This window comes from Cygnus atratus, chromosome 15, assembly GCF_013377495.2.
Source record: "Cygnus atratus isolate AKBS03 ecotype Queensland, Australia chromosome 15, CAtr_DNAZoo_HiC_assembly, whole genome shotgun sequence".
Taxonomy (NCBI): Eukaryota; Metazoa; Chordata; class Aves; order Anseriformes; family Anatidae; genus Cygnus; species Cygnus atratus.
The window spans coordinates 8753191-8770066 of NC_066376.1; the positions used below are offsets into that span (position 1 = coordinate 8753191).

The 16876-nt window shown below is 38.7% G+C and overlaps 1 protein-coding gene across 1 annotated transcript in view; it reads right to left on the minus strand.

The window, feature by feature from the left end:
• The window catches only part of VPS35L (VPS35 endosomal protein sorting factor like), a 56901-nt gene extending 40082 nt beyond the window's left edge, over positions 1-16819 (minus strand). The window contains exons 1-12 of the mRNA XM_035548907.2: positions 16744-16819; positions 12799-12898; positions 11689-11856; positions 11257-11379; positions 10887-10911; positions 9756-9832; positions 8639-8767; positions 5525-5609; positions 4433-4492; positions 2276-2372; positions 1839-1886; positions 716-809 (exon numbers count right to left, since the gene is read on the minus strand). Coding sequence (XP_035404800.1) covers positions 716-809; positions 1839-1886; positions 2276-2372; positions 4433-4492; positions 5525-5609; positions 8639-8767; positions 9756-9832; positions 10887-10911; positions 11257-11379; positions 11689-11856; positions 12799-12898; positions 16744-16760 — 1023 coding nt within the window. The 5' untranslated portion in view covers positions 16761-16819. The remainder of the gene's footprint in view (positions 1-715; positions 810-1838; positions 1887-2275; positions 2373-4432; positions 4493-5524; positions 5610-8638; positions 8768-9755; positions 9833-10886; positions 10912-11256; positions 11380-11688; positions 11857-12798; positions 12899-16743) is intronic.
• Positions 16820-16876: the final 57 nt, after the last annotated feature.

The window sequence follows — 16876 nt, forward strand, 5'->3', positions numbered from 1 at the left end:
CAGGAGTAGTAAAAGCTAGACTATGCTTATAAACTGTTTCATAAAAACTTCTGGGAACTTTGCACTATGTAGCAGGAATGATTAGGTTATGAGAAAAAAATACAGGCATTACTGTATTTCAGGAATCAAACGAATTAAGCAGCTCATCTCTCAGAATAAAGCAGAGGCTAGCAGTTGCTTGCCGATGCAGGAATTCATATGCACACCCCTGAAGAGTATACCAAAAGCACACCGGACAGTTTATTCAGACATACCAAATATATCAACACAGGACAGACTTGTTGCAATTTATAATGGCAGCTGAATTTGTGCAAGTATTGCCAATTAACAGCCCTTATATTTTCCAGTTATAGTCAAGATCATCGCCACTACTTCAAAAATGTATTTCACAAATACTTTTCCACTACTGATGCCTTTTTGAATCATTTTAGGATCTCTTCTTGGGTAAGTATGTCTTGGCTTTTGCCCTACCTGAAGATAAAAAGCTGGCATAAGCAGCACATAAAATTAGTTTTTACATATTATAAAAACTTAAAGAAAGATCCCCCATTATTAAAACAAAGAGAATATATCTTTTTTTGGTTTGTCTGAAGGAAGAGACAGGCTTCTGACTACTTCAGATAAAAATGGTAGTTACTTCTTTTTTCCCCCATAGCAGCAGAGCTAGCTGTAGTAAGTCTTTGATACAGATCTGAAGTGCTAAATGGTAGCCTACCCTGCAAAGGTATGCTCTCGCATAGACTGCAACCAGTGGATCTCCAATTCCTCTAATCATAGACGTTAATCGTGGGAGACACTCGGAAATCCCCCTGTTAAGATTTTTCAGAAATGAAAACGAGATTTAACATCTGGTAACTGAACTATACCACAGACAGATAACCTGAGTAGCTGCCCAGTAGACTGACAATTGAGCATGAGTTATAGGAACACCTAGCAAAGGTGAAGCATATTAGCACAAAATTTTATTTCAAAAGTAAAATTTAACATGAATGCTAACAGATATCCTATATTTGAACTACACTATTTGCCATTAGGAGCTGCCCAGATAGCCAGGTTGTATGCTTGGATTGCAAGAAGTGCAAGTGAGAAATGCCTCCTCTAGTTCGGAGAAACAGCAGAGCACTGGAAGGGCTGTAATTCAATGTGAAAAAAGCAACCGTTTAAAGGACTGGCAGAACTCCTTGTATGTCCCATTTTCCCACAGGTTCTTTTTGACAGAGCTGTACTAGTACCTGGAGATGAGGCCCATCAATTCCAGTACAAGAACTGCCTTTCAGTGATAATGAAGTTGTCACTGTAGTAGCAATTTGGCTTACAACACTCATTTCAAAATTTAACTAAAAAGGACAATTACATGCAAAGGAACATTTTCAGCTCAGCAGTTGACACTGTTTGGCAACATATGAAGCTTATACCAAGACTTTCAACAGACAATGGCTCATTGCTCCTAAATTGTTCTTCCAACTCTGCCTCTACTAATATGATACATCAATATTTTTCCCTTCAGTTTTCTCTTCCTTCTTTTTGCCTCACTTATCTCAACAACCTTGCTTTCCTCTCCACCATCTGAAGCCACTGGTTTCTAATTTGCAAACTCTTGGATGTCACAATTATACACATATCCCAAACCTGCAAACACCGCTGCATTCCAATTTGTACCCCAGTCCACTGTGAATTTACTCCATGGTATTATCACCACAAACTTAACTCAACTGCTTCTTCTCAGACCTATTAACACCTTACCCACTATTAATAATGGAACTTGTATGCTTAACTCCCTAAATTAGCTTATACGTCTGCCCATTCACTTCCTTCCCACAATTAACATTTACTCTTACATTTTGGATAGGAACTTATTGCACTTCAGTATGGCTGCTTCCACATAACTAAAATGAAGCCAAGTTAAGGAACAAAGTTGATGAATATGCCATTTAAAAACACAACACCAAAATTATAAACTGAAGACATATTGAACAAACTCCTTCAAGACTTCCTGTAATTAACCTCACCACACTTATTCTTTACAATTTGTGTAGAAGTTTTTCATTTATTCCCAGCTTTCACACATCCACTCTACCACCGCCGTGCTGTTCAGAGCCAATAACTCAGCATTCAGTTTACTATTAAACATGATTCAAAGTTAAATGGAAAACATGCAGCCCCAAACAAACAAAACCAAGTTAGTATAAACAACAGATTACTGTGTGTTTTACTGCAGTAAACACGTTCACTTTTGGAAAGGTCTATGAAAAACCTGTCTCATCGACAAGGATACAATCTGGGAATGAGCTCTCTGATGGAAGCAATTTTGAAAAACCAGTTTAAGCATGTTTCTTTGGCAGTATCGTTAACGTTCTCTGGAGAAAAATTATCTGGGAAAAAAAAAGAAACAGAAATAGGTACATTCTTTCCGGAAACAAGTTGCTTTTCAGTCTAGATTTAAAATTGTATTCTCTTTCCTTTCAGCAAGAAATGAGGCACACCATAATAAATTAAGTAATATGCTTGATTCAGCTCTCTCTCGCAGCAGTAAGAACTCAGTATATGGGCAGCTAGAAAATACAACTTGCATTAAGTAACATATCAGAAGCTGAAGTCAAGCACCCAAAGCTAATCCTGGATCTGCTGCCTGAAAAATCTAACCCCTGCCTCCCCATAAAAGCAGAAATTATAAAATAATGGATAGGTAATCTATACCAAATGCATTACATATACAGACGGTCAGATGAGGTTTAAGCACTCTAATTATTTACTTGAGAAGTCTAATGTATTTTAAAAGAATATTACTTAAAACCATATTGGAAGGAGCGGGCGATATTAAGCACGGAGAGAACACTTGCTTTTTTCACTAAGCACCTAGCACTGCAGTGCAGTCTCCTCATGAGCTCCAGGACTAATTACATCAGCTGCCAGCAGGAAAAAGCTGCCATCCTGGGGAGGAACAGATGGGTTATGGGGACAGCACTCTGGTCAGGTGGGCATGCAGTTGCATGGCAAACTGCCTCCTCTTTCTCTAGGATGCCTGAAACAGAAGGCAAAACAGGCTTCTGGTAACCCACCCGAGTCTGAAGCAGGATGGCTGGGAAGGCTGAGTCCCTCTTCTCTCAGTGCTAAAGCTACACAAGCAGCTTCTGCTGTGAATATCTGCTTATAAACTCCTTTTGAAGCAGATTTAGAAAGCAGTCGTCTCCCATCCCTGCTCTCAGAAGGTAAGAACGCCCTGTTCCACACAGAAGCGTCCCACTTCCAAGACTAGAGAAGCTGCGTTATAGATGCAGACTGAGCATAGGAAGTCACTCCTCCTCAGCTAGGACCAAAGGAGTTCTTGACCAATGTGGAGGTTGAGCCTGAAATCCCCTAGGGTTCACACAGCTGTGCACAGCAAGCACAGCAGAGATCTTCTTTCTCCCTCTCACTGCCACAGCTGCTCCAGAAGCTCCCACCAGCAATGCCCTGGGCAGCAATACAGCTGCAGCACGAGCTCAACTCTCCAGAACTGTGCTCAGTAATTAGGTTGTGGTACAGGAACTGTCTGTCCCTCATTAATGTTTGTCAGATCTACAACAGCTAAATTGAAGGATTTACTGCAAGTTTATTTCAAACTTCAATATTGGTTGCTTTCAGGCTCTGGCTCAAATCCTATGGATTTAACTGCAACCTAATGTTACTGCTGCAGTGCCAAGTACAGAATAAAAAAGTTTTGTGTTTCAGGATGAGGCACTTAATACACTTCGTATACAAGGGCATGCCCATATTTCAATAGAATGTTTAGGAGACTTCCTAAAGAGGTTCCTCCTTGTACTACTTGTACTGTAATTGTCAAATTACACTTGTACATTGTTTTGGAATTTCAACTGAAAACATGAAAAGGGCCCAAGCTCAAAAGATCACACTCGCTTAGTAAAGCGAGTGAACGCCTGCTTCCTCTTCCAAAATTCTTAATTAAAGCAAAATTATCAATAGTTTCCAGCGTAACAACAAAAACATCTATTTACTGAGAACCAAGAGCCTCAGCTTTATTTTATCATTAACTTTAAGCTATTAAAAAACAGTACTTCCAGAAGAGAGCATATGCTAACAAAAAGAGGTCTTCCTCATCTAATCTGGCCATTCATATTTAACTCTGTTTACTTATCGATCATTATTTGTGAACTCAAGTCTCAGGAAGACCCAGTTTATGTTTAGCAACACTAAAAACACGCACATTTTATTATGCTTTAGGTATGTTCTTCACAGTTAAAATGTAAACTTGCATAATCATTCTGAATGGTGGAAGCTGTAAGAAACGGATATCATACTTTTTTAAACTAAAAATTATTGCATTCAAAGCAGAACTTTTTTTCACGGGAGATACAGGCATGGGTTCCAGTTAACTGTCCTCAAATCAATTCAGACATGATTTATTCCAGCAGCACATTAGAAATAAAGATACCTGACAAAGAGACACGATTGTCCATGCACATTGACAGAATTCTTTCATACACTAGTTTACCTGTTTCAAGAAAGAAGAAAACAATACAAGCCATTTTTAAACAGCAAAAACACTGAATGTTGATTCTTTCTCCAACATGCATTGAAATCATCTGGAAAAAAACTTTTTAGAATGCTAACATCATGCTGCCCTCTAGTGAAGCTGAAATCTTAATGGCCTGAGTTCAGCACTTTGCACACACACAAAAAACCGTATCTGGCTCCATAAAGTGCAGAGCAGCACACAGGTCAGGTTTCTCCCAGGCCAGGGAAGGACAGCTGGTGTCCTGTCTTTGCAGGGTTTGGATATTATGTTATCTTCAGCAACTTTGCTGAAATTAGGAAAGAACAAAGAGGAAGCAAGACCTGAAAAAACAATTGGTTCTATGTCACAGCATATCCTGCTAAACATCAATACCCTTCAACTTTGAATGCCATCATAAATTATTTCCTGTAACACAGTAGAAAAACAAGGAAGTCAGATAGAGTTGAATGACAATTTCACCTAAAAGATCATTGAAAAATAATAAAAATAGATTAAATAATTTGGTAACTACATTTTGATCACTTCATAGTCCTCACTCAGCTAAAGAAAACTTTCAGACTTTCAGACAAATACAGAATGAAACATTAAGAGTCAAGAGGCTGCCAAAAGTATTTTCATAACAACTATAGCATTTTAGACATTGAAATTCAGAGATCATGTTTTTTCCTACAGTTTTGTTCTACATGTTCGCTAAGACATAAAACACAGAACTGCTACAAGAAGTATTTTGATTTTAAAGGTTTCACTAATAAGAATTTCTGAACGATTGTATAACACATTCATATCACTGGTTTCCAAGCACTTATGTTGGAAAACATTCACTATTAAAGCAGAGCTATTTCAGCACTTTCACTACATCAAAAACAAAACAAAAACACACAAGCATAGCAAATCACTGGGAAATCAAAGGTATTTTGTATTTTTTTATTCAATGTTTTCTAGAATAATGAAAACATTATTTCATATTATTAACAACTGTGTAGTAAGTCTTGTAAATTAGATACTTACCAAAAGTATCAAGGATATCTGTAATTAAAACAAATTTACTTGGATAAAACTGGATTACAGTTGTATCTGAAAGAAGCTTAGAACACTACAAGGGAAAAAAAAAAAAACAGTTTTAGAGGGCAATTCAAGTTTGCGTTTTCACTCCTGACAGACTGGACCAAATTAATATCTACAGATGGAAAGAACCAGCATGAAGAACTATCCAGCAAAAAGCGCAAGAATCTCTAACATAATGAATCATGCTACTCTGTATTTTTCAGGTTATTCTTCATTTCCAGCAGAGTGCCACAGATCTGCTTTTCCTTTACACAAGGTAATCCATACTGCAGAATTTCAGCTGACCCTGCAGACCTGTGCATTCATTCAGACAAGACAAATTCTCTTCCAGAAGCAGCATAAAAAGGCACTTTTCTAAAACAACTTTTTAAAGGGTATTATTCAGTTTCCTATCCTTGCCCTAAGCATCCATACGAAAGACAAAATTTGATACAGAGTAAACTAAGAAAATATTTTAAAAGTTTAGCTAATGAGCTTTTAAACACATCTTTACAGTTCCCATAACGATTTCTAACATTTTGGAAACAAGCCACTTGGTCCATAGTCAGCTCTAGGGAGGAATCTGATCAATCACCACACCCGGGCACACAACGTGACTGAGGCACTTGGCCTACAACGACGGCTGGTGCAGAGTCACATCTGAAATGTACCAGTCAACTTAGTTCTAACACCGCTGTATGCAAGTCCTGGTAGGAACAAGTCAATTTACCATAGGAACTTAAAACACACAGTGAGGAATTTAGATATTTATAAGATATTTAATCAAGCTATACCTTGTTTTCTAAGGTTATGCAAAAGCTGCAGACTAAACTGCAGTCGCAAACTTTGGCAGAAGTTTATTCACAAGAATCAGCTTCTGCCTGCAGAAGCAAATGACTGAGGGGAGAGCGCTCCATCTCATCCCTGCGTGAGCCCAACGTGTCTTCTCTGGTCTCTAGTTAAGACTGCCAAGTACAGCATTCTCTGCCATCTCTGCCCCTGCTTCAATGGGATAAATAAATAAAGTGCAAGTTTTCACTGCATTCCAAAAATCCAGGAAGCAATCTGATATCCCACAACTGCTTTGTTAAAACAAGTAAATGATAACATTTGAGCTTATTTCAATGACAGGCACCCTTAGTCTCTTTGCTTTATTATCAGGGAGGAACTCAGGAGCGCACCAGAAAGACAGGTGAGTGCATTCACATCTTGCACCCAAAGAAAATCGTCCCTGCTGCGTGGTCAGTGAGGCACCCCCACAGAAAGGCAATTCGGTCACTGGTTAGTGCCTCCACATCCCACGAACACGTACCACTGCTCTTAGAGCTCACACACATAATCAACTTATTTCAGCTTACTCTGAGTAAGTAGCTTAGCTTATTCTGTCTTGACAAGTAAAGCATCTTGTATAAAGGCACTTAGGAATTCACATGGAGCTACTGTGCTATAAATTCAGATCCTGTCTCAATAACCAGAACTCCTTCTGCACTCAAGATCTTTAAAACTCTCACAGAGAGAATGAAGGTTCTGTCCCCATAGCCAAATAACTCACGTAATTCAATGATTAGTTCTGAAATCAAGATAGTTCTGGCATGCAAATTAAATTACTTTTTCCAGCTCAGTATACATTTCTGAAAATAATCAAAATATAAAAAAGCCAAACTTACTCCTCCTATTGCAGACTGATGAGTATGTGACACTAATAGTGATAGACTTCATGTATAATCACAGCCTGACGTCAAGGAAACTACTGAGCTTTCTACGAGGATACAAGATTTTTTAAATTATGCTATTTACTAAGAAGAACCACCAACAAGAAAAGTTCAGTCAGGTTTCTATCCTATCCTGCTTTATAAGTATAGGATTAACTATTAGTTATTTGGGAGACTCCTTTATGAAGGATTTTTGTGTTCATGCTAATTACCCAAGCACCTCTTTCATTCTTACCAGTCTTTCAATTAATGATGAGCATCTGCAGTACAAAATTCAAACACAAAGTGAACAATACATATAGAGAAGCACATGCAATTTTGATACCACTTTCCTAAAATGAAGTACTGAACCCCATCTTAGAAACGATGTTATTTCAAAAACATTAGTGACACCATTTGTAAAATAATATTAAAAAGTATGAATGTGCAGATTATCAGTGCATGTGAGACACTGTATATATACGTATTAGTGCACTGTAAATACAGTGCCTCTGTGTCCCTTTCTTCCCCCTCCAAAGACTCCTAATATTGTATTATCTTTCTTTAAAGTATTCACACACTTCACAAATGACATGATTTCTTTTTCAGAATAATTTGCTGATTTCACCATATTACAGTAGAACATTAGACACTTTAGGTTACGTATCATTTTCTGACTTCCCTTTATTTACATTTCATTTCTTTTATTGTCTTTACCACAATTTAAGATGAAGTTGCTGCTAACAGTTTTCACAAGAGTATCCAGCATGAAAAAAAAAATAAAAATCCCGACTTTATATAACCCCTCTTGATGACTATTAGCATTACATCAGTTTTACAGCTTTTAAGGATGTCATTATCTCCTCTGTCCTCTGATGCACTCTGCCTGTGGCATCTTTTAAAGGCCAAGCCAAACAAGAGAACATTTAATTGTCCCATTCCTCCCTGTGCTCCCTCACAGCCCATCACCTCAGATGAGACAGAGAAAGAGGAAGGCTGTGGAAAAGATTAAACAAACAAACAAACAAACAAGGAGTTTTCTGCACTTTGCTAGGGTCCTATATCAGATCTGAATGGGGAACACTGACGGTTCAAAAAGACATTATCATACTAAGGTAGGGAAGAAAAGAAAAGGAAAGGAAATTCCAAGTCCTAGAGAAGTTGGTATCAATGACATGTTATTTATTATAATTCTCTTTAATCAGGTAAAAATTACACATCTGTCTTTTGGCCACTCTTTTTAATGGAAGTTCCACCCCACATACCCTAATCAAAAACCTCAGAACTGCCACTTTATGTCCTTAACAATTACGTCCACAGAGCACTAAGAGCTAATAATGAGCAGGCAGGTAGCAAGCTGCAATTACTACAAAAATGTAACACTGACCTGAATGACTATTTTCAGAGCTTTTACTTTCTGATCAGAAGACCAAGCATCCTTTAAAGACTGGTTGAGTTCTTCAATTCGGTTCATGTAATCCTGCTGAGTCAAGTTCAACAGCTCTTTTTGTGACCCCTTGCAAGAAAACACAAGTCTAATTAATAAGAGAGGAAAGGAGGGGGAGAGGGAAGAAGAGGAAATTGGAGATCCATTATTATAGAGTCAAATCAATGCGAAAAAAACCAACTTATTAGAGAATTCCCTCGCTTGCCCTTCTTAACTTTGTAATGGTCTTCAGTAAATGTACCAGTGACATTAAAAAAAAATACCTTTAGGACAAATTCTGATAAATTTATTATCAAGCTGTATTACAAAACAGATTTCATAATATCTAAATATCTGAAAACAACCAAAAGTAGAAACAATCACAGATGAAGAGAGAAAATGCAAATGCAGTTACAGTTTCACACAAGGCTACACCTTACCCTACAGTAAGGGATACTGTATTTTTCTACTCAAAGAATCCAATCCTTTATTTGTGATACATAACTATTATAACTGTGCCTGCTCAGGCAAAAGGCAAGCTGAAGTTAGTTAAGAAGTTTCAAAACAACATTATCCAAAGCAATTGTATCAGTAACCTACAGATTCAGGTTTTAGGAAAGTAAGTTACAGAACACTTCATCCTGATTCAGAAAAATACTGCTGTTTGAGAATAATTTGAAAACTCAGTGTTTCAACTAAACACATAAACACAACACAATTATGTTCAGGTAGAAAACATGCAGTTTCCACAACCTAGAAACAGACAAAATTATCCAATGTTCAGAATGTTAGGCTCCATGAAGTTTTATAGCAGCTGCAGACCATAAACAGTACAAATGTTAATCAGCATTGGTAGATCAGGTGAATTTTTGGATCACAAATTCTAGTGATATAAGATATAGTGATTTGGCCTAAATTCTATAAAGACTGAAGTTACAGTGGAGAATAGATTTATCTAAATAATGCAAAAGCACATGCAGATTCAGGACCTGCTTAAAAAGTTTCACAGAAGATTTTTATTTCACCAGCTTATTTCACTTTTCAAACAGCAATGTAAATGGACCAAAACCTTTCTTACCTCTTCCAGATCATCCAGCTCTTCTAACCTAGTTCTCACTTTTTCAGAAACTGCTGAGCCAGTAGTTGTACCTTTTCCTGTAAAGGGTTTTATGTTTTAGACTTGGACTTCAAAAGGGAAACAAACCTGAAGGAGCTTGACAAACTCACACAACTAGTCAGCTTACATGACAGAAGCCAGGCAGTTTAATTCATTTGGTAGCTATTCCTTGAAGACAAACATTTAATCCTACCTACATCTGCTTTTTTTTTTTTTTTTTTTAAAAAAAAAACAAAAAACATTTTAATCCTACTTTCATTTGCTTTGAACATGGAAAGACAAGTAATCAAAACTGCATACAAATACAGCTTGAGATTTTCTTGCAAGTTTTGTTGGTACGGATAGAACGACTGGATAGAAACATAGGATAATTTAGGTCAGAAAAGCTCTCCAGAGGTCTTTGGCCAACTACACTCCTCAAAGCAGGTCCAACTTCGAAGTTATAACAGGCTATCCAATCAATTTAATGATATATAAGGACAGACTTTATACCCTCTCCAGACCTCTTACTCCAGCTCTTGACCATTCTCATTCCAAAAAAGTATTTCATTTTATTCAGAAGCTTAAATGCTGCATGTTTACTCATACATAAAAAATCTGATTTACTACGCAATCAGCTATGACTACAGAGCTCAGAATTGCTTCACTGGAAAAAATTATGAAAAATTTAAGATCTGGTTATTTTTCAAACACTCAGCATACAAGTGAAATGATTTCAACTTCACTCCAGCAAGCAGAAGAGTTGATAAACGTGATCCTCAAAACATCATCAATACTCACTTTAAATGGAAAAAAGTTTTAAGCTACAGTGAAAGGCAGTGAATTCCATTTCCTTCCTCAACACATAATCATGAATTCATTAGCCTACAGGAACTCAAGACAAGGTGGTTTGTTGGTTTATTTTCAGTAATCGTTTTAAGTAAAAATCCAGATGACTTATTCATAAAAAAGCGTAGATCCAAGCATATATTGAAGGGTGTGTGGGTGTGCATGTGTGGAAACCATATTTCAACTACTCCTGGTTACTAATCTGTCACTTGTATCCTACTTCAAGCAACAACTCTTACTGTTGGATATAAAGAAACTGTTTACCTTTTTCGGATCCCATGTACAGATTCTGTGAAGAAACAGAAAATGCAGACTTTTAGAAAACATGTTCTCGCTAGCACTCCAAGAATGCACAGAGTAATAACATTGCTAATGAAGCCTCTAATAATTTAGAAAGGGACATAAGACAGGTTATTTTTATTGTTACAAAAAGACAAAGCGATGGCTCCTAAATATCAACAGACTTTTGGTCTGAACAACCAATTAGAAGTGGAAGCTTGTGGTACAGCCTTCTACAGCATTAAAACTGAAATTTCAGAGAATATTTACTCAGGACAAAATCACAAAACAGCAACATCCAAAATCCATTATAGGTCTAGTATAAATAAATAAAATTGGAGAAGCTGTCACTTACAATAGAGAGCTTCTCAGTTGTTGTGTATCTAGCAAGGATTTCACCACGTTTGCTTGACCATGGTTCAAAGTCACTTCCTACTGCTGGGCTGTCATCTTTATCTCGTTTCTTTCGTGTATTATCCTATGAGGAGAGAACGAGTGCAAATGTTAAATACAAATCTGGAAAAGAAGACTGATAAAGGTAAGATTGATGTTTCAAGTGCTTACTGATTGTTCCACGAGTTACCACACTAAAAAAAATCCCTATTTAAATAAATATACATTAACATAAAACAGGTAAATGGCAATACTTCCTTCTATTTACACAGTATATCTTCTATTTACATTACACTTCTAATTAGTGAGACAAATTTACATTATCCAGGGTTGGCTTTGTCATTTTGCTCTTTCTATTTAGCTGAGATAACTGTCCTACATTTTTAGTTATTACCATGGTAGCAGTAGTAATCACAGGATCTGCAGCTGCTGCAAATAATGACAAGGGATCGGTACCATCCAAAACACTGCTCAATGGATCCATCATAGAACTCGAAGAAGAAGAGGAGGTAGATGAAGTACTTCCTTTCCGACTCATTTTCTTGGTCTTGGATTCAGTAACCTGGAAGAAAAGTTCAAAACCATTTAACAAAAAGTCTTTGTCTTCCCCCTCTTTTCTTCAGTAAATCATCAAAATACGGATTACGTACACTGAACTGTTGCAACAAAGCAAAGACCCGTCTACAAGAAAGTCTTTGGAATCAGCATTGGCATTTAAATTGAAGCACTTCTTCTTCCCTCTGAATCTGGGAGAAGTTCTGTTACTTTTTTTTTTCCCCTCTCCTTCTTCTCCATTCTGGGTGTACAGAACCCTAAGAACATCCATTCTAAATTTCTTTCTAGTACCTCTCCATTATTTTATCAGGTCCTCCCTCTCCTTCAACCTCTTTCTTGCTATTTCATTTCCTCTGCCAGTCTGATCTTTCCTTTTCCTTCACAATACACGAACCTTGAACATCAAATCCGTTTTTAAGGACTTCATCTTATCCTCCCTGCTGACCTTCCCAAGTAGAAGCTGCTGTCCATTTATCATTCATTAGCGTATGACTGTCGTCTCTTTGAAGCTTTTTTTTTTGTACATCCGCATTTTTAAAAGCCTCTCATACACTGAAGTAGTGATAAATGTTTTAAAGCATACAGCTGACTGGAAGTTAACCCAAAACAAATCTTACATCAAGCAATTATGCAGGTTATTTGTAATGCAACAATTTGATTTCAAACTTATCCATTATTCAGCATTTAATGCAACCAAGAAAACCCACAAGTCGTGATGCTATATTAGTCAGAAGGAGACCATTTTTGATACATAACAGGACCAGCAAATTTCTGTAAAGGACAAAAAACAGAATAAACCTTCATGCCTCTAAAACAAAAAGCCACTAACACAGAAGGCAGCTAGTACCACCACCAGTTTCAAAGCCTTTCAATTTTAAAGGAACAGAAGTAAGGGAGGAACACAATCAGTTTTAATTTGCATTCATTTTCCACTCAAAAGGAAACTCACTGTAATGGGTTTTAACGGATGGTAGTCGCCAAAATCCACGGGTACGGATTCCAGTTTGCACATGTCAGATTCTGAAACATAGTTTCGTGATCTCGCATGCCTTAAAAGCAAGATTAAAAGGTAAGTATATATGCATATAAATAATCACATACTTATGATCAGAGAAACAGCTCTTATGTCTACATAGATGCAAGCATGTTTACAAAAAAAATGCATATTGGAAAGTAAGTCAATGGACAGACTAAAATTTCTCTCTTTACTTACAGTTACATAAACTAAAAGTGAAGAAATTTTACTTGCAACCATTCAATTGTATTCTCTCAGCTGTATTCTCTTCTGTTCCAATCAACACAAAAAGGGCAATTTAACCAAGCATATGACTGTGTGACAGGCTGATGGAGATTATTAAACACATCTTTTAAACTGAGCTGTCAGAGTGAAGGAAAAAGGTAAGTGTGAAAACACAAGGGAAGAAATCTGAGTGACTGTGCACAGATATAATGAGGGCCTGCACAGATTAATTTGTGTAGCTGCAAAGCTCTTTCATGGGAAATCTATTTCCATCTGTTCACTGTACTCATAATGAAAGTCAAAAAAGTAAAATGATGAGGAAAAAAACTATCAGTACTTGTATGCTTGCACTGTGGACAAGCCCTTGTATAAAAAGCCTTGCCTCTCCTACAAAATTAAGTATGTCATTAAGTGAAATAAATCACAAAACCATAGGCACTTCAATCTTTATTTCTAATCTGAAATTAAAAGAGAACCATCTCCATTTCTAATTTAAAAATGACTTCATTCCAGAAATCAACATAAATAAAAATATTGGAGTAAAGTAATGTTGCCACTAGGAACTAACAGTAATACATTTTATCAATAACAGCTTAAGGACACTGCTCTTTTTTACAATACACCATCCATCCTATTTTTAATTGCTCAAATATAAATTTATATTTTAAAAGGCTTTTAAAAAAACGCTTGACAATGTAGGAAGGTAGAAAAGGGGAAACCACAACTTCCCTGACTAGCACTGGTGACAACTTTAAAAGAGAATGAAGAGTTCCATGTGCTTTCTAATATCTCTTACAACACATCAGTATATGAAATGAATTCCTTTAATGTATGCAACAGTAGTACTGTTAAAGCAGGGAACTGAAAACACAAGGTCACAAAAACACATAGGACAGCTGCTTTCCCCAAACAAGTAACATCACAGCTACCACATGGCACCTTCCGTCAGCTATAGCTAAGAACTAAGGCAGAAAGAGATCCAGGCAGTAACTACTACTATCTAAAAAAACACATTTCAAAAGGTTTTCTCTGCATTCCGCCTGCCACAACTTCTTCAGTTCTTTTTAAGTTTTGAGATGTACAGCACAGTCAATTGTTCTTTCCTGCTTCATTCAGAATCTTGAGAAAGATTATAGCATGCACTAAGGCCTTACGTAAGTAAAGCATCCATGAGTGAAAACAGTGGATATGCAAAGGTGTCTTGAATCAGGCTCCTAACAGAAACAAAACACTCGCCCCACATAACATACATCCTTCCCACAAAATCTAATGCATATGGCTATTCCTACTCAGACACAAAGTCATTAGTACAAATTTCAGTTGTGTGAAGGGGCCAGCTCTAACATAAATACGTACCATACACCCCTCTGTTTAAAAAAAGAAAAAAAAAAGTTGAATTTAAAAATCCTGTCCAAAAAACAGTTAAAGAGGAGTAAAATTCCCTCCTCAGCTCTCATGCCCTTGGTTCCTGTGGTACTGCAAGAACGCAGATGTCCAGGTAAAGCTTGCTCTCACCTAGAGTTCTAAGTAAAAGCAGGACAAAAAAGAAACTAAAAAAAGATGTCGACTGTATGCATCAGTCTTTACACGTGAATAGTCTCTGTAATTTACTATTGTCCCATGCTTCAATTATTCTCCTTATTCACTTACTTCATGGGTTAATTAGCATTTGGGTGAACAATCCTTCTGACAAACTCTGGCTTCCTAATTACAGCATTGCCATTGCTCTGTTACTGTTCTGTCAGTATTTCCATACCCTCCTTTACTTATATTTCCACACCAACAGTAAAGAGAGACACTGCTCACAGCTTTCCCTTGGCACACCATTCCCAGGCCAAAATCAGTTGTATTCTAACCATACCATAAAGCATCACTGGGCATGCATACACGTCGAATACACGTGTGGGAATGAAGAAGAGCTGTTTACCCTGTAAATAAGTCTTTAGAAAGTGCATTTACAATGTGATCAAGTGATCAATGCAGCTTGTAATGGAACTAATACGAGTAAGGAGTTCAAGCTCGCTTTGCCATGATGTTCTGCCTCTTCTCTAGGGAGAGCAGATTAAGCTTTCCTTTCTCGGCCACAGCAGCACAGCCAGCTTCCAGGAGAAAACAAGACTCAGGCCAAGTCAGGTTTTCACCTGCAGTGCATACAGCAGGATACGCCCCTGCCTGCAGGTACTGTCTCCACAGCAGTTTTCAACCTTTTTCCACACAGGAGGATTACTGAGGTTGCCATCAACCTTGAACGCCTGCCAGATGGCCAGCCTCCTCATGGCAAATGGTACTTTTTCCTGGGACTGCTATTACCTTACCCCACAGGCTACTGGAGCTGTTTCGGCTCCCAGCCCGCCAGAAATCCAGGAGTTGCAGCCGTACCTGTTCCTTGCAGTTTCTGCAGGGTCACTAGGGCACACTAAGGGCATACCAGCAATTCCAACAGCCACCTGATGGGTTACAACTGTCTTACACCCTCAGATTTTCTTAGCTGTGTAAATAGAAGTTTTAAATTCACTGCGGTGCAAAATGCTTTATTTTAAAAAGCATGGCTCTGACATTGTTGTAAAATTTCAACTGGTTTCATCAACAAACTTTTACAGCTACAAATTATTTCCACTTCATATTAAATATAAGTGTTCGCTCATGTTAATAACAAAAAAGAGATGACTTTCAGCATGAATATATACACATATGGGAAATTTATGTCAACCCAATAACTGCATTTTACTTTTCTTGATTCTACGTTAGGCTCGACTGCTAGTTTGCTCAGGACTCTAGTAAATCAGCTGCATCAGGAGAGCAAGCCTTCCAGAAACATAGCTTATTTATAACGAAAAATAAGCTTGGAGAAAAAGATAGCTACAAACATATTTTCCTTCACTCTGTCAGTGACAGAGCCCCCTTTATCCTTCCTCGCCATAACAACCACCAACCTGTGTAAATTATTGTTTCCTACAAAGCGCAGCTTCCCCGTCGGGATGCTGTGCTCCTGTGGAAACGCTTCGTGTTGCTGCCTGGACTCTGCTTCTTCAGTGCGTGCCCACAACCACAGCAACCACTCCCAGTGAGCTCGTGGAAGATAATTAATGGAAACTAAAGCTCTTAGTAGCAAATTTAAATCCTCTCCACAGAAATCTTCACCTCACGGTACCCACCAAGGCGGCTCCAACTCCTGCCCTGCTGGGGATCAACAGCGACATCCCCTGGGCACGACGGGACTGAACCTCCGTTATCTCCGCTGCCCCTTCCTCTTAAGAGGGGCATCATAAAATCCAGCGGGATTACACCAAGCCAAAAATGAACTGCTCTAAACTAATTATTTTGCTTACTCCGGGAAAATAAACAAAGAGGCCCATAAAGGCTCTCAGGAGCCCGCTCCCTCAGCCACCGCCCCCGTCAGCCGCCTTCCCCCCCGCCCTCCGCGGCAGCCTGAGGGGGGACCGCGGCGCCACGACCCCGGGGGACGCTCCAGGACCCCCCGCCGCCGCCTCAGCCCCCTCAGGCCCAGCGGCCCCGAGCCCCGCCGGGGCTTCGCTTCCCGAGGACTTCCCCCCCCCCGCCGTGCCCCCCTGACTGAGCCGCAGAGCCCGGCGGTCCCCTCAGGAGCCTCGGCCCCCGGCCCTGCCCGCCCCCGGCCCCCTCCCACAGACTCACCAGGGGAAGGCCGCCATCTTGCCCCCCCGTCACGTGGTGCCGCGGCCGGGCCGAGCCTTCCGCCGCCATTTCCCGCCCCGCCCCATCCAACGGCTCTGTCCTAATTAACGCGGCGATTTTCTTAAAATTAGGG